Source organism: Amblyomma maculatum, chromosome 1 (assembly GCF_055883805.1).
Source record: "Amblyomma maculatum isolate TAMU_Amacu chromosome 1, ASM5588380v1, whole genome shotgun sequence".
NCBI lineage: Eukaryota > Metazoa > Arthropoda > Arachnida > Ixodida > Ixodidae > Amblyomma > Amblyomma maculatum.
The window spans coordinates 322,446,499-322,470,910 of record NC_139344.1 but is presented as its reverse complement, the minus strand read 5'-3'; the positions used below and the strand labels follow the sequence as shown (position 1 = coordinate 322,470,910).

At 44.8% G+C, this 24,412-nt stretch overlaps 3 protein-coding genes across 10 annotated transcripts in view; 1 reads left to right on the top strand and 2 right to left on the bottom strand.

The window, feature by feature from the left end:
- Positions 1–1,180: 1,180 nt before the first annotated feature.
- Positions 1,181–6,962, bottom strand: LOC146207277 (uncharacterized). 2 transcript variants are annotated; one of them, XM_084581060.1, is made up of 2 exons: positions 6,782–6,962; positions 1,181–1,966 (listed from the first exon to the last, which is right to left on the bottom strand). In XM_084581060.1, exons 1-2 carry the CDS (start codon positions 6,960–6,962, stop codon positions 1,596–1,598), a joined length of 552 nt encoding a protein of 183 aa, XP_084437186.1. In that variant the 3' UTR covers positions 1,181–1,595. The 2 variants fall into 2 exon arrangements, with proteins under 2 accessions (XP_084437186.1, XP_084437229.1); XM_084581103.1 differs by having other exon boundaries at positions 1,181–2,021; positions 6,782–6,916.
- On the top strand, positions 6,489–24,343 carry shop (sulfite oxidase). 2 transcript variants are annotated; one of them, XM_084580597.1, is made up of 9 exons: positions 6,489–6,537; positions 7,214–7,499; positions 7,562–7,785; positions 8,282–8,472; positions 8,918–9,107; positions 11,518–11,727; positions 14,693–14,867; positions 20,936–21,213; positions 23,308–24,343. In XM_084580597.1, exons 2-9 carry the CDS (start codon positions 7,247–7,249, stop codon positions 23,467–23,469), a joined length of 1,683 nt encoding a protein of 560 aa, XP_084436723.1. In that variant the 5' UTR covers positions 6,489–6,537; positions 7,214–7,246; the 3' UTR covers positions 23,470–24,343. The 2 variants fall into 2 exon arrangements, with proteins under 2 accessions (XP_084436723.1, XP_084436673.1); XM_084580547.1 differs by lacking the exon at positions 6,489–6,537 and adding an exon at positions 6,971–7,109.
- The window catches only part of LOC146207275 (transmembrane protein 135-like), a 38,493-nt gene continuing 36,841 nt past the window's right edge, over positions 22,761–24,412 (bottom strand). For all 6 annotated transcript variants that reach the window (XM_084580685.1, XM_084580765.1, XM_084580728.1 and 3 more), the window contains one exon: positions 22,761–23,639. In XM_084580685.1, coding sequence (XP_084436811.1) covers positions 23,504–23,639 — 136 coding nt within the window. In that variant the 3' untranslated portion in view covers positions 22,761–23,503. The remainder of the gene's footprint in view (positions 23,640–24,412) is intronic.

The window sequence follows — 24,412 nt, the reverse complement described above, 5'->3', positions numbered from 1 at the left end:
CCATTCCATATTGTCCCGTGATGTCACACAACCACTCAATGGCCGGCCATGCCGCCTGTCAGCTACCACCTGCCAAGAGGCATGCTCATGGTTTTTTGAGGCAGCGAGGCTTTTAACGGTCAATGCCAATACCGCTGGACATTTTTTTTTTCCCACATGGAGGCACTGACACTTGCACGTTAAGATGCAGAGTAAACTGCCATGATGGCTTCCCTGAAGTGAAATAAAGGCGAAGCATATCTCAAAGCAACAAGAAAATACCTTGGCTACCTTCGTCATTGCCATCAGTGATTCAGAAGCATTAAGTCTCCTCCACTCTATTGACAGCACAATCACAAGGAACATTGGTTACTCACTAAGTGAAGTGATGAGGAAATGGTCTGATGGAATGATTCCCTACAGCCTTCACAATTGGAAAGGCGGAGAAAAAGGAACCCTGTCACAACTTTGCCACAGAAGCTGGTGAAGGACTTTCTTTGTGGTGCTATTTATTGTCAACATCTATAGACTTAGGATGCCTGTGTGGATTATGCATGCAGGTCTAAACCATTAACGCAGGAGACTGGGTGCTTCTGTTGGTGAAGTGCAGCACAACTGCTCCTGTCGAGCAAGGGTTTCCTGTACCTGCATTTCTTTGAGGGATCCATGTGGCAGCTTTAGGGCATCATGACAAAAAATGTTACTTTTTGCCACACCTATGTTCCTGCATCTGAAGCAAAAGCTTTTTTACAGCTTCAAGACCTTCTCTGCCACATAACAATGTACACTGCTGAAAGCAGCCACACCATATGCACTTCGCTTAAATAGTATGTGGCACAAACCACTTTTGCATCAAGTTGTTTTGGCAAAGATTTAATACAAGTAAAATAAGTTAAAATGGCCCACTTGCTCAGCTTGCTTCCTAAAGAACTTCTTAAATCGTCAAGAGCAAGCAGTTGTCAGGCAATATATAGTCTAAAAAATCTAAAATAATCTAATGTATAATCTGGAAACAGAAATTTGTTCTTAATTTTCCAACCTGTAAAAGCTGAGAAATTATAAAATAAACAGCAGTTTGACTGTCTTACACTCGGAATTAAAATCTTCTAGCTGGGCACACCTGACTTGTTTCAGTGAAACGGAGAAATCTCTGGGCTTTGCCTACTGAAATGGCAGTTAGCATTCACAAACCAGAAAAGAATCCAAATATCAATATTTATTATATACATCAAATGTGCTGTGATGCTTGCATTCTTCCATTTTGCCTGGTGTATGAAATCACAAATTAAACAAGGTGAGGGCGTAGGGCACAACAGCACAGCAGTAATTCCACCTGAAGAGTTATTCCACCTTAAGGCGGCCACATACTGCCTGCCACTAACAAAGTTCTTCAAGGGTTTTAACGCAATTAAACATGCCTTGTAAATGGCTCCACGAGCGGAAGGAGCAGTTACAAGGTCCATGGGCCAATGCTAAAGCGAAATTCTTGGTATAAAAACATGGTCTCATAGGCAAGCTGCATGCAGTGATAAGAAAAGATCACAGATAGCAGAGTTTAGGTAACTGCACTGTAGGTTGTGCCACACTGCAAAACGTTCAGCCCACTGTACCCCGCTCTACAGTCGCACAGTAGGCAATGCAGCGTAGAGTCTGGCTCCATAAGCTGTGGCCACTTCTTGAAGACGAGCCATTTGCAAGCTTCCCCGAGGACTGTGCCAGCGGTGCATGGGGGCTCCGTACACCACGAGCAGTGCGATGGGCATAGCGCTGAGCAGCAGTGTGTCAAGCGTGCAGAACAGGGCTTCTGGGCAAGGGCAGTGCACGAAGTGTAGACGTGACAGGCTATCCGCTAGGCCTGGCTCGCCCACCTGCTGTGCCAGGGCAAGGATATCAAATCGTCTGGCGAGGTCAACCACGATGACACAAGATTCCAGGCCTCCATTCTTGCATGGCCTGATGTAATGGGCTACAAGGTCCACTGCAGGGTCTGAGGTTTTTGGAGGTGGATTAGCCGTTGCCACAGGCTTAAGTGCAGTGTTGTGCTGCAGGAAAAGTTGAATGCAGATCGGACAACACACCATTCATGAACATGAGGGCACCTGAAAGAAGCTCTGCTACCACCTTGAAGAAAAGTGTAAATCTCCTGCAGCCTAAACTGCTGGCTCACCAGGTAAGAAGTTCCACACAGGAATGGGCTTTGACCAATACCTGAAGGAACTCACCAGGCCTATTCATAACAGTAAAGCCTCATCAGAGCTATAGATATGCCATTTGCTAGGCGAAAACAAAATGCGTGTCTAAGACAGACAGCAAAAAGGAGGTAGGAGATTACCTTATTATGGCACATGTAGATAGCTCAGTGACACTTGTTCAATTTCTACTAAGTAGTGCCACCAAACGTGGAATTGGGAGAATATCCTCCTATAGTACAAGTGCCTTTGCTGTGCAAAATTTCAGTGTGGATAAGCCTGGATGAACTTCAGGAAGCAATTTATACCCAATTTAAAAAGTTTACAGCGAAACACAAAGACAAACTTCACGTCTCCGTCATGGCTAGTTTGGTTTAGCTTTTTAAGGCAGAATTCCTTTTAGTGCCTCCATTGTCCATCTATGTGTTGTGCTAAAATGAATTTCACTATGAAAATCTTGTCACCTTGTGCAATTTTTACATGCAAGTGCAGTTTAAATTCAAAAAGTACTTGTGCTATCCTGAGTAAATGCTGCTGCTGCCAAAGGAAAATGCAGGTGAAATAAGGCTTCCTAACGAATGATGCACATGCATTTAACAACTAGACTACTTCATCCCAGAGTATAAGGTCATGCCGATATGCTATGACAGTTCAGTTCAGTTCAGTCGTTCAGTCGTGTCCGACTCTTCGTGACCCTATTGACCATGTCACGCCACGCTTTCCGGTCTCTCACTATCTTCCTAACATCCCATAATTTCATCTGCAGTGCCTCGAGGATGCCATTTAACCATCGCGTTCGCTGCCTACCCCTTCTCCGGCGACCCTCAACCTTTCCCAACATCAAATCTTTCTCCAGCGACTCCTCTTTTCTCATCAGATGACCAAAGTAGCTGAGCTTTAACTTTAGAATTTGACCCTCCAATGAGCAGTCAGGGTTTATGGTCGACAATATTGACTGATTTGATCTTCTGGCAGTCCAAGGAACTCTCAAGAGTCTTCGCCAGCACCACAATTCAAACGCGTCAATTCTTCGGCGGTCAGCCTTTTTCACAGTCCAACTCTCGCATCCATACATCACAACTGGAAAGACCATAGCACGAGTTATACGGATCTTGGTTGGCAGACTAATGTCTCTGCTCTTTACTAGGCGGTCAAGGCTAACCATTGCTCTCTTTCCCAGAAGCAAGCGTCTCCTAATTTCATGGCTGCAGTCTCCTTCCGAGGTAATCTTGGAGCCCAAGAAGAGAAAATCTGTCACAGCTTCCACTTCTTGTCCCTTGATGCTCCAGGACTTGATAGGGCAAGACGCCATGATCTTTGTCTTTTTAATGTTCAGTTTAAGCCCAAACTTCTCACTCTCTTCTTGTACGCGCATCAGAAGTCTCTTGAGTTCCGCTTCACTTTCTGCCATTAAAGTGGTATCATCCGCATATCTAAGGTTGTTGATACGTTTTCCAGCAATCTTCACTCCAGCTGAAGACTCGTCCAGACCAGCCTTCCTCATGATGCACTCTGCATATAGGTTAAATAGGCAGGGCGACAGTATGCAGCCTTGCCTCACTCCTTTCTCAATCGGAAACCAATCAGTAAGACCATGCCCAGTTCTGACTGTGGCCTCTTGCCCTTCATACAGGTTCCTGAGGAGACAGATGAGGTGAATTGGAACTCCCATCACTTGGAGAGCTTGCCATAATCTGCTGTGATCTACGCAGTCAAACGCTTTCGCATAGTCAATAAAGCAGAAGTAGATGGGTTTCTGGAACTCTCTTGCTTTTTCCATGATCCAGCAAAGGTTGGCAACTTGGTCTCTAGTTCCTCTGCCCTTGCGAAACCCAGCTTGCACGTCCGGAAGCTCCCGATCCACATACTGCTGCAGCCTACCTTGGAGGATTTTCAACATCACCTTGCTAGCATGCGAAATAAGCGCGATCGTGCGGTAGTTGGAACAATCTTTGGCACTGCCTTTCTTTGGAATGGGGATGTAAACTGACCTCCTCCAATCCTGTGGCCACTGCAGGGTTGTTCAAATCTTTTGACATAATGTATGCAGAATGTTAACAGCGTCATGGTTGAGGTTTTGAAGCAACTCAGCTGGAATTGTATCAATTCCGCTAGCTTTGTTCTTAGCAAGGCTGGCTAAGGCCCATTCAACTTCACTCTTCAGGATGCCCGGCTCGAGATCATTGACCACAACCGTCTTATGTTGGGTTTGCACATTCGGGTCCTTCTTGTACAGTTCTTCTGTGTATTCCTGCCACCTCTTCTTTATCTCTGCGGCTTCAGTGAGGTCCTTGCCTCGTTTGTCCTTTATCACGCCCATCTTAGCACAGAAGCTTCCTTTGATATCGTTGATTGTCTTATACAGAGCTCTTGTTTTCCTTAATTGGCTGTTGTCCTCAACTGCTTGGCACTATATGTTCAGGAAGGCATTCTTATCTCTCCTTGCTATTTTCTGAAAATCCGCATTGAGAACCTTGTATCTTTCTCTTTCCCCCATAACTTTTGCCATCCTCCTTTCCTCAGCTATTTGCAAAGCCTCTTCAGATAACCATTTTGCTTTCTTGCATTTCTTTTGCTTTGGAACTACCTTAGTAGCAACTTCTTGTATTATATCACGAACATCAGTCCACATCTCTTCGGGCTCTTTGTCTTCTAGATCTAATTCTTGAAATCGATTCCTCACTTCCACAGCATATTCTAATGGAACTTGATCCAGATTATACCTGAAAGGCCTTCTAGTTTTCTGCGTTTTTCTCAATCGAAGCTTAATCTTAGCAACAAGAAGCTGATGATCGGTGCCACAATCGGCCCCAGGCCTTGTTTTTACTGCTTGTATAGCGCTTCTCCATCTCTGTCGGCAAATAATATAATCGATCTGATTCCTGTACAGACCGTCCGGCGAAGTCCATGTGTACAGGCGCCTCTTGTGCTGTTGAAAATGAGTATTCGCTATGGTCAGGTTGTTTTCTTGACAAAACTCTATTAGCCTCTGCCCAGCTTCATTTGGCTCACCAAGACCGAACTTGCCTGTAATTCCGGATATTTCTTCACTCCCTACCTTAGCATTCCAGTCTTCTATGAGAAAAACGACGTCTGATGATGGAGTGCGGTCTAAAAGGCATTGTAGGTCCGCATAAAATCTCTCAACGTCAGCTTCTTCAGCAGTAGTGGTCGGTGCATAGACTTGGATAACTGTTATGTTGAAAGGGTGACCTTGGATCCGAAGTGAAATCATTCGGTCGTTTTTGGGGTTGTACCCTAGCACTGCTTTGCCCATTCTTCTGTTTACTATGAGAGCGACCCCATTCCTTCTCTTGGATTCGTGCCCACAATAAAAGACATAATGGTCGCCGGAGTTAAATTCTCCCATTCCGATCCACTTGAGCTCGCTGATACCCAAGATATCAATGTTCAATCTGTCCATTTCTCGCTTGACGATATCCAGTTTACCTTGCGTCATAGATCTTACATTCCATGTTGCTATGTGATACATCTCCTTGCAACATCGGACTTTCATGTCACATAAATTTTGAAATGTTACAAAATTGAGCAATGCCTGCCAGAATGCATTTTTTACATTATAGGAGCTGATTTCTTAATGGTAGCCTGCTAACTGGTGCACCTGCCAGACCTGTTCCTGTGGACAGTATGAAGCCAGCCATAATAGTGAGTGGTAACATATGTCGGCCATGTCCACATCAAAACTGAGCAGAATTTTGGGCAGAAACACTGATGCACTGCTATGTTGCTGGAGGTTACTGTGCAGAGGACCACTGTCAATACTGACGGAATCTGGCAACAAAATAAAAAAACAGACGGAGCTTCTCTGATGCAGAAAACACCAGAGAAGCTGTGCAGGAAGGTGAATTCCAAAAACGGAGCTGCAGTGTTGCACTCCCCGAGTGTTCTGTGACGGCCAAGAGCTCCGGACAAGAGCCATGAGCACTAGCATTTAAGAAAGTAATCTAATAACTGAACTTCACATTTCTAAAGCATTCCAAAATTAAGCAAGAAGTTCAGATGAGAATTTCCAACTGCTCTGCCAGATATCAAAAGAAACAAACAACAAAATGCTTAGCACAACTGCACCAAAACTTGAGTGCATGGGTATGTACTGCGTGCCGTTGGTGCCGTCGGGCAGTTTTGGACCGCTGTGCTCTGCGGTTGCCGCGAACTACCACCACAAATGTGAGTGCGAAATCTCTGGCGAATAGTTCTTGCAATGCATTTTCGCATAATAAAAAGAAAAGCACATCTTTCTCTGAGGTGTTCGTGTTTTAATTAGAGCGCAAGCTGCACTACTCGGGATTACGGATTTCGCCTCGCTGGGGTACATGGGTGTCCACCACACGACCTGGTCCACCAAAAAGTAAGGCAGATATCGTTACCAAAAACCACACTAAACAAGAAATATAAATAATCGCGGAATGAAAGGCGGTGTTGAAGGCGCTCTCGTGTTTTCGATCGAACTAATCTGCAGCATTAAGCTGTGGGCCATATTTCGTCGAGAATTTGACACAGCGTGAACTTGCGCCATGTGCCAAAGCAGGCGTTAGCCAAAGTATTTGTGCCGAGGTTCTTTTTTCTGCTTACGGGAACCTAATTAAACTTACCATTTCTGTACGAGTGGAAGTGCATACAAGCGCAGAGAATATCTTCTTGGAGTACGTACTTGAGCCGCCGGCATTCATGAGTCCAAAGGGAGGGGGGAGAGTGTAATGCTGAAAGATTAAACTGTACGCACTTGTACGAGTGACGTGTGAGGAGGCCAGTGCAACAAGTGGCACCTACCATAAGCCCTTCAGAGAGCGACCCTAACGTTTTCAGCTGATAGAAAGTCGCGCGAGCCCCTTAGCACTCGCTTCTCCAACTCGCCGCCAACTCCGACGCCCCCGGTCTCCGTCTTCTTCTTTGCACAGCTTATTCGCGTCGCGCAGAGAAGTGAGTCTGGCAACAAAATCGAACGGCTCTGATAGCGCCGGTTTAACAGCTGGTCCAAATGTTTTGTTACGTGGTTTTTTAGCAAACGGTGTCTGTTGTAACAGGTCGCAGCGCACCTCTTCGCCTTCTGCGGAAGTATGGCTGGCGCGGTGATCTGTTTCCGCTGTTCTCTGGCACGCACGGCGCGCGTACTGGTCAAGAGTACGGCATGGCCAACTGCGCCGTATCGCACGCCCTTTCTACGGACCCTGACATGCAGTAGTGCTTCACGAGAAAAAGCAAATGACAACAAATATCAACGAAGCGGACGCGCATGGGCCGTTATTGGCGGCGGCATCTCTTTGTGGCTTCTCTCCGGCTGGGGAACGTCCGCCGTTCACGCCAAGCAGGGTAAAGACCCGCTTTTTAGATTTCACCTTTACATCTGCTCAACCTGCCCTCTTGACTTGCAGAAACGAAAGCGGACGAAGCCGTTGATGGCTTGCCCGTGTACAGCGCTGCTGAGGTCGCTAAGCATGACAGAAAAGAAACCAGAATATGGATTTCGTTCAAGTGTGGTGTGTACGACGTTACGGACTTTGTGGACGAGCACCCGGGAGGGGACAAAATTTTGCTCGGCGCTGGCGCCGGTATTGACCCATTCTGGAATGTTTATGCAGTCCACAAGAACCCTGAGGTGGGTATCCGTGTACTACATTGCACGCTTGTAGGTGTTGTGCACGTGAGCTGAAGTTGGCACCGAAAACCCTTGTCTGCGCATTGAACATCAATATCAAAAATCCATTATCTGCGTTGTTTACTGTGTCTAGAACAAACGCTTTTGCCATTCGTCTCAAGACTGTCGTGTTCTGTACTGCTTCCGCCTATCCTGAATGGTAACTGCATGTTGGAAAGTTTCTGGCTGTCCCTGGTTAGAGGAATGTGCTTGCTGCTCACAGAGTCTAAAATGTGGCCCGTAATGACTTCAGTTGCAAAAAAAGCTCCATTTGCCTGGAGGCAATAAGGTCCATTAAAAGAAAGTTTCTTTTAATATCCCTTTTCATCATGTCATGCAGTTATCACATCAGATGGGGACAAGCAGTGCAGTCCGATGACTAAAATTAGCAATGGCTGCATAGTCTCATTATTTGAGAAGCAAAATGCAACGAGCACTACTACGGGATGCTTTGCAGATCCTGGCTTTGTTGGAGACATTTCGTATTGGCAACTTGGCAACAGAGGATGTGGGTGCTGCGCTGGCAGGGATGGAGGACCCTTACCTGCTGGATCCAAAGAGGCACCCTTTACTTAAGCCAGCATCCATCAAGCCGTTCAATGCGGAGCCACCCCTCAGTACCCTTGCCGACAACTACAGGACACCTAAGTGCGCACTGAGCCTATTTCTGTGTTCATTTTTGTGGCTAGTCTGCTCTCGTGCCAAATGTTTAAAGCATAAAGAGGAGCTATTCATAATATATGTTGCAAAGGCATTTACTCACTTCTGCTCTCGTGCCAAATGTGTAAAGCATAAAGATGAGCTATTCATAATATATATTGCAAAGGCATTTACTCACTTCTATTGTTGTTCACAGAAATTTAAAACACTGATGGAAATAAATGTGCATGGCTTTAGCCTCTAAAAAAGATGCAAAGCATAGCACTTGACTTTGTAGTTGGTAGAATTAGACATTAGGGACATCAGTAATGATTAGTAAGCAGACACGTGTTCCTATTTATAATTCTTTATCATAAACAGTAGGCTGCTGTGGCATCTTGCATGCATTACTGCTTACAGGGATTGAGTTTTGTGTTTGTTTTTGCCAGTACAGTGAGTTGTTCTACGTGCGGAACCACATGCCTGTGCCCGATGTGGATCCCAAAGACTATATATTGGAGATAGAGGATCCAGATGGCAAGTGTCACAACCTCACTTTGGATGAAATCAAGACAAAATTCCCAAAAGTTTCAGTCACTTCAGTTATCCAGTGTGCTGGCAACCGTCGCTCTGAGCAAAACAAGGCAAGTTGGCAAAGTGGGCCCAGCTGAGTGTAAGCTCTGCTGTTGATCAAAAAAGCTTTCAAAAAATGTTTAAATGCTTTGCAAACATATTTGATGTACTCCCCCTCTTGTAAATGTGGTTATATTGTTGCCACCTTGGCTTCAATTTTTTTTCTAGTACAACCAGCATATTAAAACATCCAGTGGTTTGCACCTGCTTGGCATCTGTTGGGGAAAAAGGGCGGTAGTAGCCATAAGAATGATCACTCTGCAAATAAGTTTCATTGGGAGGTTTACTGTATGCAGGCAGGCAGTACTGATCTGGATACAAGTTCTTCAAGAACACAAGATGAAATAGAGCACCTTAAACTGAAAGCAGCGTTTCATTCTTTTGACAGGTTATCCTTCACACATTTGTGGGCTTAATGTACTCATGCATTCATATGCAGCCATGCAACATTTTACTTTGGCTACACTGCATTCTAACATGCTCAGTATGTTGTAAAACTATCACGACGAATTTTCATGCTTTTTAGGAAGCTAGTTTTGCAGTTACAGGTGTCCCAAAACCTATGTAGCATACAACGCATGCTCCTGGCGGCATGCCACGAAGGAATGGGCACTTGGAACAGTCTTTAAGCCAAACCCATTGTGAGTGAACATACTAGGGCACTGACAGCATGCAGTAAAAGGGTGGAAGCTGAAATAGAGTTTGGGAGTCCTTGGTTTGCTACGAAGTTTTTATAATTTCAGGGCTGGCTACCAAGTTGAGACACTGTGTATCCATCAAGGGCACAAATGTGCACGTTACATGAATGTTCATGTTGCATACATTACATTTTTAAAGTATGGAAAGAAGCAAGGTAGTCCATTTTGGCAGGCATTTGTTCACAGTGTCGTACAATCATGCAATCGTTGTTGTCACTCACAGTATCTTAATGCAACGCTCCACTTGCTGAGTTTTCTACACGTAGAGGCAAGCCTGCAGAAAGCCACAACCACAGTGCCTGAAGTTTTGATTGTGCCTACTTCTGTGTCATTTCTGGCACTTTTCTACCCATCTCCCCGTTTTCTAACCACCTTGTTTCCAGTTTTAGCTTTATGAGAGACATTTTTTTTTTTTTAGATACCTGAAACTCGCACTTCTATTACAAATGCCATGTTTTGCTTTTGGTACTCTAGGGGGCACTTTGGACCACTAAAGTGCAATGAGGCAAAAGCCTTTACAGCACGGTGGTCCGTAGCCCTCCACTACGGCACCTCTATCTTCTTTCACTCCCATTCCTTACAGCGCGGTTCAGGCGTCAGCGGAGAAGTGTGACAGATACTGCTCCTATTCTTTCCTGTAAACCAGTTTTAAACGCCACTGATTCCCGCTTTCTATACTCCGTTTCATACATCAAGTGCAACACTGCCAAAGCTACAGCTCTTGTTTGCGCTCTCCGCATCCGCGATGAAAAATAGTGCCTGCTCTTGACGAGAGTAAATTAGAGTTATTTTGTCTGCAAGCTTAACACATCTTACATTTGCCATCAACTTCATAAAGAGCACCCTCACTGGGAGAAAGGATCGGATTCGGTGATTTTGTATGTTTTTTATGCCGTTTTCGTTTGTGTCTCATTTTCGCTGCCTCGCAACCTTGCCAGCTGTGCCACTAGATGGCGCTGGCTGTGCCCTTCGCGCCATAGCTTCGCGCTGTGCATCTCTTTTTGAGAAAATGGTTCTTCGGTGCGCATTTTTTCTATAAGATCCGCACTGCGAATATGTCTAGGCACGCGAAGAAAGTTATTGCAAATGTATACGTTGAATAATCCGGGTGCTGCCTCCGCGGTCTTCACGGCACGACATTTGGGCCATCCCACTGACAATGGGGGATGGACGTACACGAACTGGAATCGCCCATTCTTCACCGCGGGGTACGGCTGTGTGCGCGTGTGTTGTGTGGTGTGGTCAGTGGGTGGCGCGAGAGAGGAACGCTCGTGCGCGCGCTCCCTTCAAGTGTAAAAGACACTCGGCGTTTACGGAGCAGTGCGGTGCATAGTTCATGGAGACGCTCTCCGAACAGTGTCCATAGTGAGTGCAATTTGGAGAATTGAAATTCATGTTGTTGTTGTTGTTTAAAAGTTTCTCCCTAACGAAATTGAATAGTATATGATCAAAATAGAGCCCGTTTCTGCAGGAACCACTCGACCACAAAACGAGCGCATAGTGATACGCCTCCTTTTTTTTTCTTGCGGACTACTTGCGTAGCTTTCGCTGCGTTGCACCTGATGTATGAAATGGAGTATAGACTCACCGAAAGGGCTGCACAGCCTCTTTTGCATTGTGAAGGAACGTTGCAGTTCCTGTTTTCAGAAAACATAATCCATCAGTACAGGCCATATAAAACGAAGCTGAACTGACTGAAATGCCACATCTGTTGCTTTTGCAGATCAAGAAAGTGAAAGGCCTTGACTGGGGTCCCTGTGCCATAGGCAATGCCACCTGGTCTGGAGCAAGGCTAGTTGATGTGCTGCGTCACTTTGGTGTTGACCTCTCTGACGAGCGCATCCAGCACATTGTAATGGAGGGCTTGGACACAGACCCCACGGGCACGCCCTATGGCTCCTCCTTTCCAGCACACAAGGCACTGGATCCAAAGGTGGGTGTATTTAAGGAAGTCGTTTAAGCATATAACTTACGTTTTAAACGAGAGTGTAGCTAATATGGTAACAATTAAAAGGAAGCAAGTTTCAGTGTAGCCTTTGCGTTTTTCAGTTTGCAACAATTACGAAAATCATAGTAGTTGGCCCCAAATTCAATCTTCGAATTTCGAAGATTGAATTTCGAAAGTGCAACAAGTTTTGTGGGATATTTCACCGCCTCTCTTTGACCATGAGCTTTAGTTCTAAAAATGGGTTGTACTTCAGTGTCATCACAAGGTAGCAGATATATGCAGCTGTTATGTAAGTGGACATGTAATGAAGGTCGCTTTAATAATGGAAAGAATGTACTAACGAGACAATGATCTCTAAATTCTTCCACAAGAACAACAGCATTCAGTTGTGGTGCTGTCAGCTGTTCATGTGTCTGGACAAGTTGGCAGCATCATCTGAAGGAGCATATGCAGTTTTTAAAAAGGCCTTGAACATTATCAAGCATGCTGATGTGTTAAGCAGTACCAGCCTTACTGGTAAGAGAAGTCATCAGCGTTTGGTGAAGCCACTCGCACAATACCAAAACCCGGCTGTTGAAAGCAATACGAGGCCAGCAAGCGCATGTGGAAAGGGAGAGATGCGGTCCATTGAAGCATGCCTGCAAGGGGAGTAATGGCGAGAGCATAAGGAAGGAGAGCGCACCGTTTCTTGCATTCATGCATCATAACAAACATGGAGAACAGACCACCTACATCGACTTGGTCTGCGGGCGAGCGCCTCCACAATTATGCAGACAGTGGCAAGGTGTGCCAGCGAAATAATGGGTTGTGCCATGTGAAAAGTACTTTGCTTTATATAGGAAAAAAGGTCTGCTTTCTCCCTCCAAGTGCCATGCTCGTTGTGCGAGTCTTCAGTGTGTCTGATTGCATGCTGACGAAGAGCTGTAACTACAAGAAGATGAGGCAATGCGACAAAAGCACCAACACGAGGCAGAGGCAAAACGCTGCATACTTGAGGAGGATGGAGAATTCGGACAAGAACCAGCAGTGATGCTTTTGCATTATCACACCTAAGCAGCCTTAAATGTGTCAACAGAATTTTTTTTACCTCTCCTTAATGTAGTGGTAAGCTTATAGCAGAAAGCTTTGAATGAAGAAAAATTAGCACCACAAGTGTGCAGGATATTTCGATGAATGTCAGCTGTAGCTCAAGGCTTGCAAGCTTTTTTCTTTAGTCTTCTGCAGAAAGTGATTTCTGTATAGTACGGTAAATGCTTGCAAGAAACAATCAAATGCATCTCCTGTTGTGGTCTGCGAGTAAACTTGATCCTGTTTAAGTGCTGCGATGTCACATTGCAAGGAACCTAGTGTTCACTGACAAATATCCTGCATAGTCACATGCACAACTTGTTTCTTCTGGACAGTTATTTTGGCATGAAGGGTATACCGGAAGATGGTCGCTTGACGCTGAGGCACCTGCAGTAAAAACTGGTGCTCAGAATTGGTGATAAGTAGACCGAGACCTAGGTAATGTCATAGGATTTACTAGAGAATGATTCCAGAAGCACCAGCAGCTGATTACTCAGGGGTGACTGTTCAAACATGCTACTGATGTTTAAATTACGTCCAAGAAACAGTACTTATTTTCATTGCAGAAACGAGATATTGCTTCTAAATGTTTGTAAAATTTATCACTAGAGCCGTGTGGTGGTCGGTATGTAACTACAACCACACACACCTATTAGAACTATACACATAATAATTCACAGTCCACAAAATTTGCGTAATGTTGGCCTTAATGTTCACAGCGCATATTGTGAATAGTGTCGTTTCCCACAAGCCGACTGAATATGCAAATGCAGCAGCCGCAAAAAAACTGGTCGAGAGCCAAGGAATTCACATCTCTAGGAGTTGAATAAATGTCAATCATGTATGCAAATAGCAACATTGAGAATTACAGTAAATGGGTGACATTGTATAGGAGGCCCATTCAGATTGCTTCACTTTGGGCCACGAGAGCAGGAGCACCAGTGAATTTCTTCGTAAACACCATATTGCCACATGCCATGCATCATATTGATATTCATTATTTTCGGCCATTTTATTTATTTATTTATTTATTAGAGATAAGCAATGCCTAGCTCATTTTTGTTCGACTGTGTTATTGAAACTTTAGATTTGAACATCCTAAGCTCATTTCTTCTTTTCTAGCCACTGATCCCTCATGCAGTGGTGGATAAAACAAACTATAAAGGCATTTACAAATTTTGTGGAAGCCTGTGCAACGTGGCAACATCTATTAAGCTGAGCTCAGAAAGTCCAGCGGTTCATGCAGCATCTTTCTCTGTAGCGAGCAAGTCCTGTTCATCAACCAATGAAATTCCACTGCCAAAGTACTAATTGTAATTCACACAAGTGACTGAATCAGAAGCTCAGTGGCTGTTTTGCCACTCTTGATCATGTGCAAGTAGTCGTTTCAACATATGGAAAAAAAAGTGCAAAAAGGATTCAACGTCTGATGTCTCATACAAGTGACAAGTACAGAAGAAGCGATAGAACTGTGATTTGGAGGGCAGTTGAAGCAGAAATAAATTAGAAGTCTCGTGTGCTGCCTTTTTTTATATACTCTAGGCAATGGCATTTCAACTTGCTTCATTAGCCCTCACAGGGTGAGAAATAACACATCATCCTTTCATTCTGCACTGAATTGTATGCTGACCCGATGATACCTGTGTGTGGAGTGACATGTGTCTGCCTGTGAAATTTTCATGGTGCAGAACAAAAAAAAGCACTCGGGATTCTGTCATTGAAAGACTGTTTTTCAATTGATGGCTTCAGGGGCTGTACGATAGCCTTAGCAGAATTGGCTCTTATGCAGAGGGCAGGTTGGAAGTCAGTCTGTGCTTTTTGCCTAGCTTGGCAAGGTTGTCTTGAAGATGCTTCCAAATTTTTTACTTCATTCTACACACAGGGTGATGTGCTGCTTGCGTATGAAATGAATGGCCAGGAGTTGCCTCGTGACCATGGCTTTCCTGTGCGTGTTGTCGCGCCAGGAATCGTGGGTGCTCGCAATGTAAAGTGGCTGGCACGCATCCAGCTCAGCCCCACAGAGAGCAACTCCCACTGGCAGCAGAATGATTACAAAGGTGAGTGCAGATGTGGAGTGCCAAACACCACCTCAGCTGGCCTCTTTCACTCATACAGAAATGGGTAAAGTGGTGTCCAAAAGCCTCAGTGGCAAACCTTTGTTTTTCTTTCTCCATTGCTTCCCTTTCTACAGATTCATCTGTCATGCATAATAAATGATGCGCTGGTTGACAATGTTCCTTCACAGTATACTGAGCCAGTGAGCTTTCAATGCCATGTGCCAAAGAACACTGCTAAGAAAATGCTGGCATATCATTGAGGTTAAGGTATAAGTACACTTGAAATTCCACTTTTCCTCAAAAAGAGAAATAGAAATTTTGCACTAAATTTTTTATGACGTCAAACATTCGTGTACCTTTTGCAAAAAGACGTTTGTGCCATTCGCAAGATGTAGGCTAAAATGTTACATGCACAGTGTCAAGCGACACCTAGCATTTTATAGCATTAGTTTCACGCCTTTGCTGTTAACAGTTGTTCCACAGGCAGGTAGCAAAGTGGAAAGAGGGACATCCCCTCTCTACATTTGGGGACATGAGTGCGATGGAAATGGGTTAGAGAGTAGAAAGCGACTGGAGGTCAATATAAGGTAAATGCCACGGGAAGAGCCCTGAAGAGTGGTGCCGCGGGATGGCTACCATGGAGAGAGGAGGTTATGGTGAAGGTGGAGAAATGCACAGCCTGGATTTTGTTACTACAAAAACACTGAGAGGGGCTACCCTGAAAGGATGGCAAACTGAAGGATGCGGAGTGTGCACTAATCAATGCGTTTGAACTCATGTTTAGGTTACTTGCTGATGGTGTAAGCTATCTTTCAAAATAAATTCGCTTCAGTATATCACTGCAGTCTTTCAAAGAAAAAGGATAAGGTCTGGGAACAATTGTTGCATTACAGCTAGCGCTCGGACATTCACTTGCATGCTGGTAACCACCCTTCTGTTTCCTGTTTTACATCAGCGAATATTCGAAATTTCGAATGTGCTTGTTATTTGGTTCATATTTGAAAAATTGTTGAAGTTTTAACTCTCCTAAACCTAGTCATACAAATCGAAAGCGTGCCGCTTCGCTCAGATTCATGGCGAAGTGAGCACTGCCTATGCGAACGGTGCACTCATCTTCAAACCATGGCCAAGTGTGCGACGAGTCACACGGTCTGACAGTGGGAAAGCGCATGTGTGGCGACTCATGCTGTGGCAGCGGAACCATTGCAGCGAGTTATACTGCTGTCACACGGGCACTTCAGATCGTGATCAAGTCGAGCGAAATAGAGCTTGATGTGGATTCAGCATTGCTGCGTGGCAAGTTTAGTTGCGATTGCCCACGATCCTGCTCTCTTGTCTCGACCGCAGTCGAGCTGTCGTTGCCACCTTCGTTCGCGGACCTTAATGAAATATACATACTAAAGGTAAGGGTTACACAAAATATTTATTATAAAACATACAATATCAATATAAATAACTTTGTATTTAAGTTTATGTTATTTCAGCTGCAAAACTGTTCAGACTCTCGACACCATGTGTGTGGTTTGGCAGTGGTAACAAACGTGGGGGCTCGGCCGCATTTGCCAGTTTTCACATGTGCTAGTTACGTGGTGCCCTGCCTGCATGCGTAGTGGATGACACAAACTGCTACTCGCCTACGGAAACTGTGGTCAGAAAAAGAACAGTTCTACTTGAGCTTTTATTTTTTACACATACATTACAAATCACAATCACGCAGCGCCATCTCTCGAGTAGCAATCTAACTTGTCAATCGACATCAAGTGGGCACACGCAGCACGGTCCATCTAGACTGCGCAATCACAATCGTTAACGATCGCAGACCTAGCCGAGTCTCAGGGTGTGAGCTCAACAGTAGAGTCTCCCAAAATTGTTTTCTTGTCTCTTGATTTATATCTTAGATTTATGGACATGTACATATCTTATGTACCAAATCCGTTCTATCCCAACATAGTTTGCATCTATCTTGAAACTGTTCTGGGTACCACTGGCTAAGGGTGGCTGGATTCGGAAAAATCTTCCTTTGTAAGTGCCTTCAGGTGCTTTCTTGGCTCTTATTTAGTGCCCTATCTGACGGTAGGTATTCTACCCTGTCTAGCCGATAGCGCTCAATAATCTCTTTATGCCTGTCCCTGCTCAGAGTGTACTGAGAGTCAAAGCCTACCCGGAAGGTGAGACTGTGGGCAAGCTTATGAGCTTCCTCATTTCCCTCGAGCTGGGAGTGGGCTGGTGCCCATATTAGTTGGATTATTCTGTCATCCTTACATGTTTCCAGTTTCTTTTTTGCCTTTGGAGAGACCCTTGCCTTCAGAAAATTGCATATTGCTATTTTTGAATCACTTGTAATTGTAGTAGCCACTGTCCCTACCATCGCAAGGGCAATGGTCGCCTCTTCAGCTACGCTCGTCCTGACCAAAGCACTTATTCGTGAGTTTTGTTGGTAATCTGTTACTACCGCAACCATAATATGGCGGTCCTCATACTTGGCGGCATCGATATAGAACACATCCTGTCTTTTTTTTATATATATTTCTTCAAATGTTTCTGCACTTTTCTTTCTTGTTTCCTGGTGATGCTCTGGATGCATGTTCTGTGACAGTGGAGGGGGGGAGATATTTAGTCTCTTCCAGACTTCCATCGAGACATCCGTCTTCTGTTCCCCTTGGCTTTCTTATCAAATGCCTAGTCTTAGCAGTATGCTTCTTCCCGTCTGAGTCTTTGCCAGTCTTCGTATTGGGACATTTGGTTGGCCTCTATCATGGCCTCTATCACTTCTGCCAGCATACTGTGCACCCCCAGCCTCATAAGCCGGTTTATAGACGTACTGATGGGGAGTCCTAGGGCTGCTTTTATGCTCTTCCTGATGATTCCTTCAATCTTAGCCTTCTCGCAGTTAACCAGGTGTAAATATGGGACAGCGTAGGTGATCTTGCTGATGACAAAGGCTTGTACCAGTCTTAGAAAGTTGTCTTCTCTCATTCCCAACTTGCGGTTAGCGATGGACCTAGACATATTATTTGTTTAGCGCAGCCTTCGAGTTTCCTTATAGCTTCTCCATGCCAACAATTTCCCTGTAGCCACATACCTAGGTTCCTAATTTTGTCCACTCTGGGGATGGGTACTCCATTTTTTTTTAGTTTGATTCTCGGTTGTTCTTTGTCCAATCTGCTATGTGGTGGCTGGTACACAAGCATCTCAGAATTTTCAGGAGAGCATTTGAGGCCTCTAGGGATTACATATTCTTCAACATTTTCACAGCTGTCCGAAGAATGCCTTCAGTTTGCCCATCACTACCTCTCCCAGTCCAGAGTGTGATGACATTAAGTACAGGCTGTGGTTTAGGCCCAGCAATTTCTTCTAGCTTTGATGGAACCTTGATCAGTGCAATGATGAATTGCAGAGGTGGAAGGACTGAGCCCATGGGTGTTCCTCTGCTGCCCAGTGTAAATTTGTCCGACTTGTGTTCTCCAATTTGGATGGTTGCTTCTTGGTTTGAGAGAAAGTTCCTTAAGTAGTTATACGCTGAGATCTTGTAGATTTTCTAGTATTTCTTTGTGTTTGAAGTTATCGAAGGTGTTTGCTAAGTCCAGGTCCAGGATAACTCGTATGTCTTTAGTATGTGATTTAGTATGGATTTTCAGCATAATGTCCTTGGTTGAGAGACCAGGTCTGAAGCCAATTATGGAGTTGGGATAGTCCGTTGTCTTCCATGCATGTGTTAGTCTGGATCACATGTTTCATGAGTATCACCATGCACGATGTCAAAGAAATTGGTCTTAGATTTTCAGTCTGTCGCTTTTTGCCAGGTTTGGGGATCATGACGACATGTGGTGTCTTCCATATGGTCAGAAGTCGTCCTTGTTGCCAACATTTTTGCGTGTATCTTGAGAGGGCAGCGATAGAGTTGTCATCCAGATATTGGAGCATCTTGTTGCTCGCTGCATCTGGCCCTGCTGCTGACTTTGTTTTAAGGCGGGCAATTTCAGCCCCGCTTCTGTCTGCGATAGTCTGGGAGTACTTCAGTGACAGGAGTTCCCACGTAGCGTGCCTGTATTCCTTCAGGGAATTCCTTTTCTGCCCAATCGTAGGAATGGACAATTTTTTCGACATTTTGCTTCTGCACAGACTTGCAACCTTCCAGCTCCAAGAGGAAGCATAGCAGCTGCCACGTTTTTTGCTAGTCCTATGGATCTTTCCATGCTGTTGCATGTAGACTGCCAATTTTGTCTACATAGCTTAAGTGCGTATTATTGCGAAAGCAATACAACGACAACCAAAGCGAGACCTCGGGTGGCCGCAGCTACACCGTGAAGAGGTGTAAAGTGGCATAGCTACAGCCTCCACATTTAAAAAAAAATCAGCCTGCTATGACATTTGAATTCACATTACCCCTATGCCACGGGCAGGAGCTGCCAACACGAGTCACTACTTTCATATGGGAGGGTGATATCAGAATCAGCCTGCCAGAACCATTTGCATTCTCGTTACCCCTACGACACGCAGGCACGTCCATACGGCTTGGTTGAAGCGCGACTTTATATGTGGGCTGGTAGCTTACACTCTCGCGTCATACCCTTAAAGGATGAGCTTAAGTGTCCCCAATAATGTAGCACCTTACACTGATAAGGCATGATAGGGAAATAATGTAGCAGGCAAAAGAAGCTTCTGCCATTGCTTTCGCATTTCAACTAGGGTTAACCAGAGCTAAACCACAAAAACTAATTTTTTCTTCTACTTCTCTGTTGAGTCAGGCCAGTCTGTGGCGTACAGCCCTGCTCCATTTCTGTTGCTTTAGCTCTTTCTTCAATCCCTTTTTGGCCTGCCAGAGGTGCAGAAGACCTCCTTGAGACCTGCTTCTTCGGGTACCTCTGTGGTTAATTCTTGAACGTTTGCATGAAGTGCGGTTGCCCACTTTTCCGTATTTCCAATTTCTCTGCTTTCTGTTATGATTTCCTTGAAGGTCCACTAATGTAGCTTTCATGCATTAGATTCTTCGCTGTCCTCCTTCCACCACCGTTTCGATGATTTAGTGGTCAATGCCTATGTTTTTGCGAGTGTTACATCATGTGTCTTTTACACGGCTGAGAAAGGTCAAAGCCTTATGTCTATTGTTGGCTACAACTTAAATTGCGATTATAATGAGCTAGCCAGCTGCAATACTAGCTTTTATAGTACTAAATGCAGTTGACCTCTCAAGACGACATGCATATTGTTATGATGCAGCAAGCCGGTGAACAGAGAGATGATGCTCTGAGATGACGTTTAATGAAAATGTTAGCGGGCCTAGCGCGAATGCTCCTGCCCACGCCACTGCCCGTTTCTTCTTTCTTGCTCGTCTGTAACATGACCCGGGGCGTTTACCGACGTTGATGATTCCATGGCATGATGATGGGCGTGTCTGGATGCTTGAAGAAGAAGAGGAAGAAGGAAGAATAGAATGGTTTGCCGGCACGATGATTCCCGGTGAACCTTGGCCCAGGACACTCTCGGGACACGTTGCTACGATTCGGTGGTGGAGGCCAAGGCACGCACCGCATGGCATAGGCATGGGAGGATGTCTAAATGTAGCAGTTCGTGGGGTCTTTGGTCGGCACATCTGGTCAGTGGGGTCACATATGGTCGCTCGGGTCTCTTCTTGTGTCTTGTGGTCATGTGTAGTGTCTCGGGTCAGTCTCTCCTTCGTCGTGTCTTGTGGTCGGGGCGGGGGGATGGGGCGGGAGAACGGCAAAGTCTTGCTGGGTCTGGCAGGCTGGGGAACAGCCATGCGATGCCTCCTAACCTTCACCCGACGGCGCAAGAAGTCTCAGAGTACCGAAGCTCCGGACCAGGACGAGGGGGTGATGATGAAGTACCCAGCACCTCCAACCAAATGTTACAATGCAGCAACCGGCGAACACAGGAGAACAGAGAGATGATGCTCGATGGTCGTGAGATGACATTTAATGAAAATGTTAGCGGGCCTAGCGCGAGCGCTCCTGTCCGTGCCACTGCCCGCCTCTTCTTCCTTGCTCGTCCGTAACAATATTATGTGTGAACTCTTAATGCTTCACTTGTGCTTCCATGCTCTACAGGCTTCTGCCCTTCAACTGACTGGGACACGGTGGACTTCAAGAGCGCACCTGCGATCCAAGAGCTGCCAATTACTTCGGTAGTGTGCAGGCCAGGTGAGGGAGATGTGGTGACTCCCATCAATGGCAGGATACGCGTCAAGGGCTATGCATGGAGTGGGGGCGGCCGCAAAGTGGTGCGTGTGGATGTGAGTGCAGACGGGGGCCAGAACTGGCTGCCTGCTGAGTTGCACAGCGAAGACACGTCGTTGCACAGAGCGTGGGCCTGGACATTGTGGAAGGTACAGCTGTTTTTTCCCTCTTGCCACATATAATCTGCACTCAGAAACATGACTGTGTGTGTCCATGTGTGAGAGAGAGAGACAAGTGCAGCGGTTATTATTTTATGGATATTGGCCAAATCTGGGCATTATTGTAAGGGCTTGAACGTAATACCAAGAATTATATTGTGACAGCAAATAGAACAAAATAGGACATTTAGCTTGCTTATAACGTTACCCAAAATCTAGTAGAGGTGTAGAGTGATCACTTAATAATGCATATGCTATGGTATTGCTGTAGCTGGTGATGTGGTCGGAATACTTATACTTCACTTTCACGTTCACTTTGTTTCAAAGTTGTAAATGCAATACAGTCAAAACTCGATTTAACAAAGATATCCCGAGTCCCGTTCAGACGCCCATAGGGTCGAAATGTGATGGCTAGGTTTTATGAAATTTTATATGTTTACAAGCAGTCACTGACTGAGCAGAGGGGCCACTTGTGGGCTATTGAGTTTCGCGTCTCCACTTCGGTAATAGGGGTGCAGATGTTCAGGTATCCATCTTGACATTGGCAGCATGCTGTCTCCTCTCACACTTCTCTGTTGTGGCTTGTTCCTGGCCTCAACATGGTCTCGGTTGAAGCGGAACATAGCTCAAAGCATCCGCAGTGCTCGAGTTTCCTCTTGTTTCTTGGCGCAGGCAACGCAGTGGCATTGCTTTGCCAGCACCATGAAAAGCACACGAGAAATGCATACGGTCAGAGAGGCAAGCTCGAGTACATGGCCACAGAAATCAGCCGCTTGTTTAGAACTAAAGCTAGTGCACATTTGGATAAGCAAAGCTTACCCAAAACTTACTTGCCCTGCTAAGAATGTGCTAGGCATTACAACCAGAAGTTACAACACCAAAAGGAACTCAGCGCCGCTGGACAAATTCATCAGGAGGACCGCAAATGTCTCAAGCTTTCATCAATACATGACTTGTCATTTCTTTTCCTACGTTAAAATGATAACTCTATGTATGTGCTGTGCCTCTCTATATTCTGCGGGATTTATCATCTTAGATGTGAGAACTCAGCATTTCAAAACATTAAACTCATCTTCCTGAATTTTTTTTTCTCTATCATCGCTTCAACTGCAATTATAGCATGCCGAGCCGTGTAGGGCTCAAGCTCGAAATTTCGGCCCGTGCACACCTCTAGCATTTATGCTTTGCAAATATGATGCTGCGGTACTGCTTGGATACCGCTACTCCATATAATAATATAATGCATCGGATGAAGTGATCGAGGAATGCCTCCCTTATTTTAATGAAATTATGCGCGGCTCCTCTCAACTTTGTTAAATCGAATTTTAACTAATGATGGTGGTTGTTGCTATGATATCCGCTTATTAGGAAGTTGAAACTGTCTGAAGTCACATTAAATGCATCATTGAAAACAGTTTATATCGCCACCTGATGGCTAGGTTTCATGAAATTTTATACCCTGTCTGCACCCGAATAACGATGCAAGTGTATGATGCCAGCAAATTGTCTTTGCTTGAAAAGTCGCCACAAACTACTAATTTGGTGTAACATTAGAGTATTTATTTGTCAACGATTACATTATATGTTTGTAGCTTCGTAAACATATTGCCTCCACACAAAGTATATGGAGGGCTCTTAGAACTTGAGTTCTTATTTCGTGCATTTGATGCATTTAGCCCAAATATCTGCTGCATTATTAAACCTCCGTTTGCTTTGCATTGTTTCTTCAGACGCCCTTTGCGAGCAGCTGCACAAAACGTAGGCCTTCCATGCTGCCGTTAACAATTTCATTATGTAGGCATGCCCTCAGGCTACAGGTCGCTCATCGCATTAAAAGGAATTCTCGAGTGTTTTAATTCAGCTTCAGAATCTTGCTACCCTCTTTTTTATGCGCTGTTAATACTGGTTACCATAATGATAATCTTAATCAGATTTGTGCTGTAGTGCATGCTGTCAAGTTGAGCCGGCAATGGTTGCTTACTATTACTATTTCAGAGTTATGACCAGAGCCTGTGGCTGGCAGGTTGACTGTAATAGATATTGCCTATATGAATGCCTAGCTTATTCAGTGTACCTGCTTTACAGTCGGACCTTCCCGTGCCCCCCAACGCAACTGAGCTGGAGATTGTGTGCAAAGCTGTAGACTCGTCGTACAACTCTCAACCGGAAGGTGTTGCTGGTGTTTGGAACCTCCGTGGTGTCCTCAACAACGCCTGGTATCGTGTCAATGTCAAAGTAAACCAGTAGGCTGTTGGCGGGAGGCTACAGCCATTGCCTAGGGTCAGCTCCAGACAAGCACACGCTCCACGAAATGGCGGGACACGTAGCGCTGGTCCAGTTGTGGAAAGTAATCCGGGTACACAGAAGAGCAGTGGAAGCCAAGCACTTCCAGAGGATGGCGATTGACCCGACGCAACCTGCATTTAATATTGTCTCAGTGGAGCACCTTTTCTCCTCTATACAGGGAATATCGAGGCCAAACAAAACTTACGGGTTGCTCATCTTTCACTTAATGTTGATCGTCACACTAGCAGCTTAAAGTGAGAAAATAACTTATGTTAAAGGCGTTGTTAGAAATTAATCATACCAATGCCTTGGTAAAATGAATTTCATCACAAAGGATATCTTATAGTAACATGAAAGTTGCACACAGCTGTTCCTACAGTTATGGTGGAGTGCCTTGTTTGCACAGCACACACAGCAGTAACAAAAACTGCTGTTGCCTTCATGCAAACCTTTTTCATGCCAGTAGTATTATATAGCTTAAAATCTATTTTTCTACAAAAAAAGAAAATTATGAAGCCACTATGTTACTATTTCATGGGTGCAAATCATGACATTTGGCTTTTGTCAAGTTTTTTGACCTGTTTTGAGCTATCAGTTTCTGATACAAATTATATACATAGCACATGCTGTGATAGAAAGGAAATATGGCAACTAGCGAGAGCTCTGGAATAATGCTTGCTGAAGTGACACCCTACTTCACAAGCTCAGCCTTATTGTCAGAATAGTATCTTTTGCTATATGTATTGTAATATAGGTTTAGGGGTGTCTGAATAACTAGTCATGGTTGCATTTCGTCAAGTGTTATTAGAGGACATTAAATAAAGACTGATAGCTACTTGCATTTCTTTACTTGAAATGTTGATGCAAAGTGTACACCTTTGATTCAATTTGTTGCATATGCATT

Coding starts and splice junctions, on each gene's coding strand:
- shop (XM_084580597.1), top strand. CDS start 7,247: ATGGCTGGCGCGGTGATCTGTTTCCGCTGTTCTCTGGCACGCACGGCG. Junction 11,728..14,692: donor ACAAGGCACTGGATCCAAAG/GTGGGTGTATTT, acceptor TTCTACACACAG/GGTGATGTGCTGCTTGCGTA. Junction 14,868..20,935: donor GCAGCAGAATGATTACAAAG/GTGAGTGCAGAT, acceptor CATGCTCTACAG/GCTTCTGCCCTTCAACTGAC.
- LOC146207277 (XM_084581060.1), bottom strand. CDS start 6,962: ATGGTAGGTGCCACTTGTTGCACTGGCCTCCTCACACGTCACTCGTAC. Junction 1,967..6,781: donor CTTCCACTCGTACAGAAATG/GTAAGTTTAATT, acceptor CAAAAACCTCAG/ACCCTGCAGTGGACCTTGTA.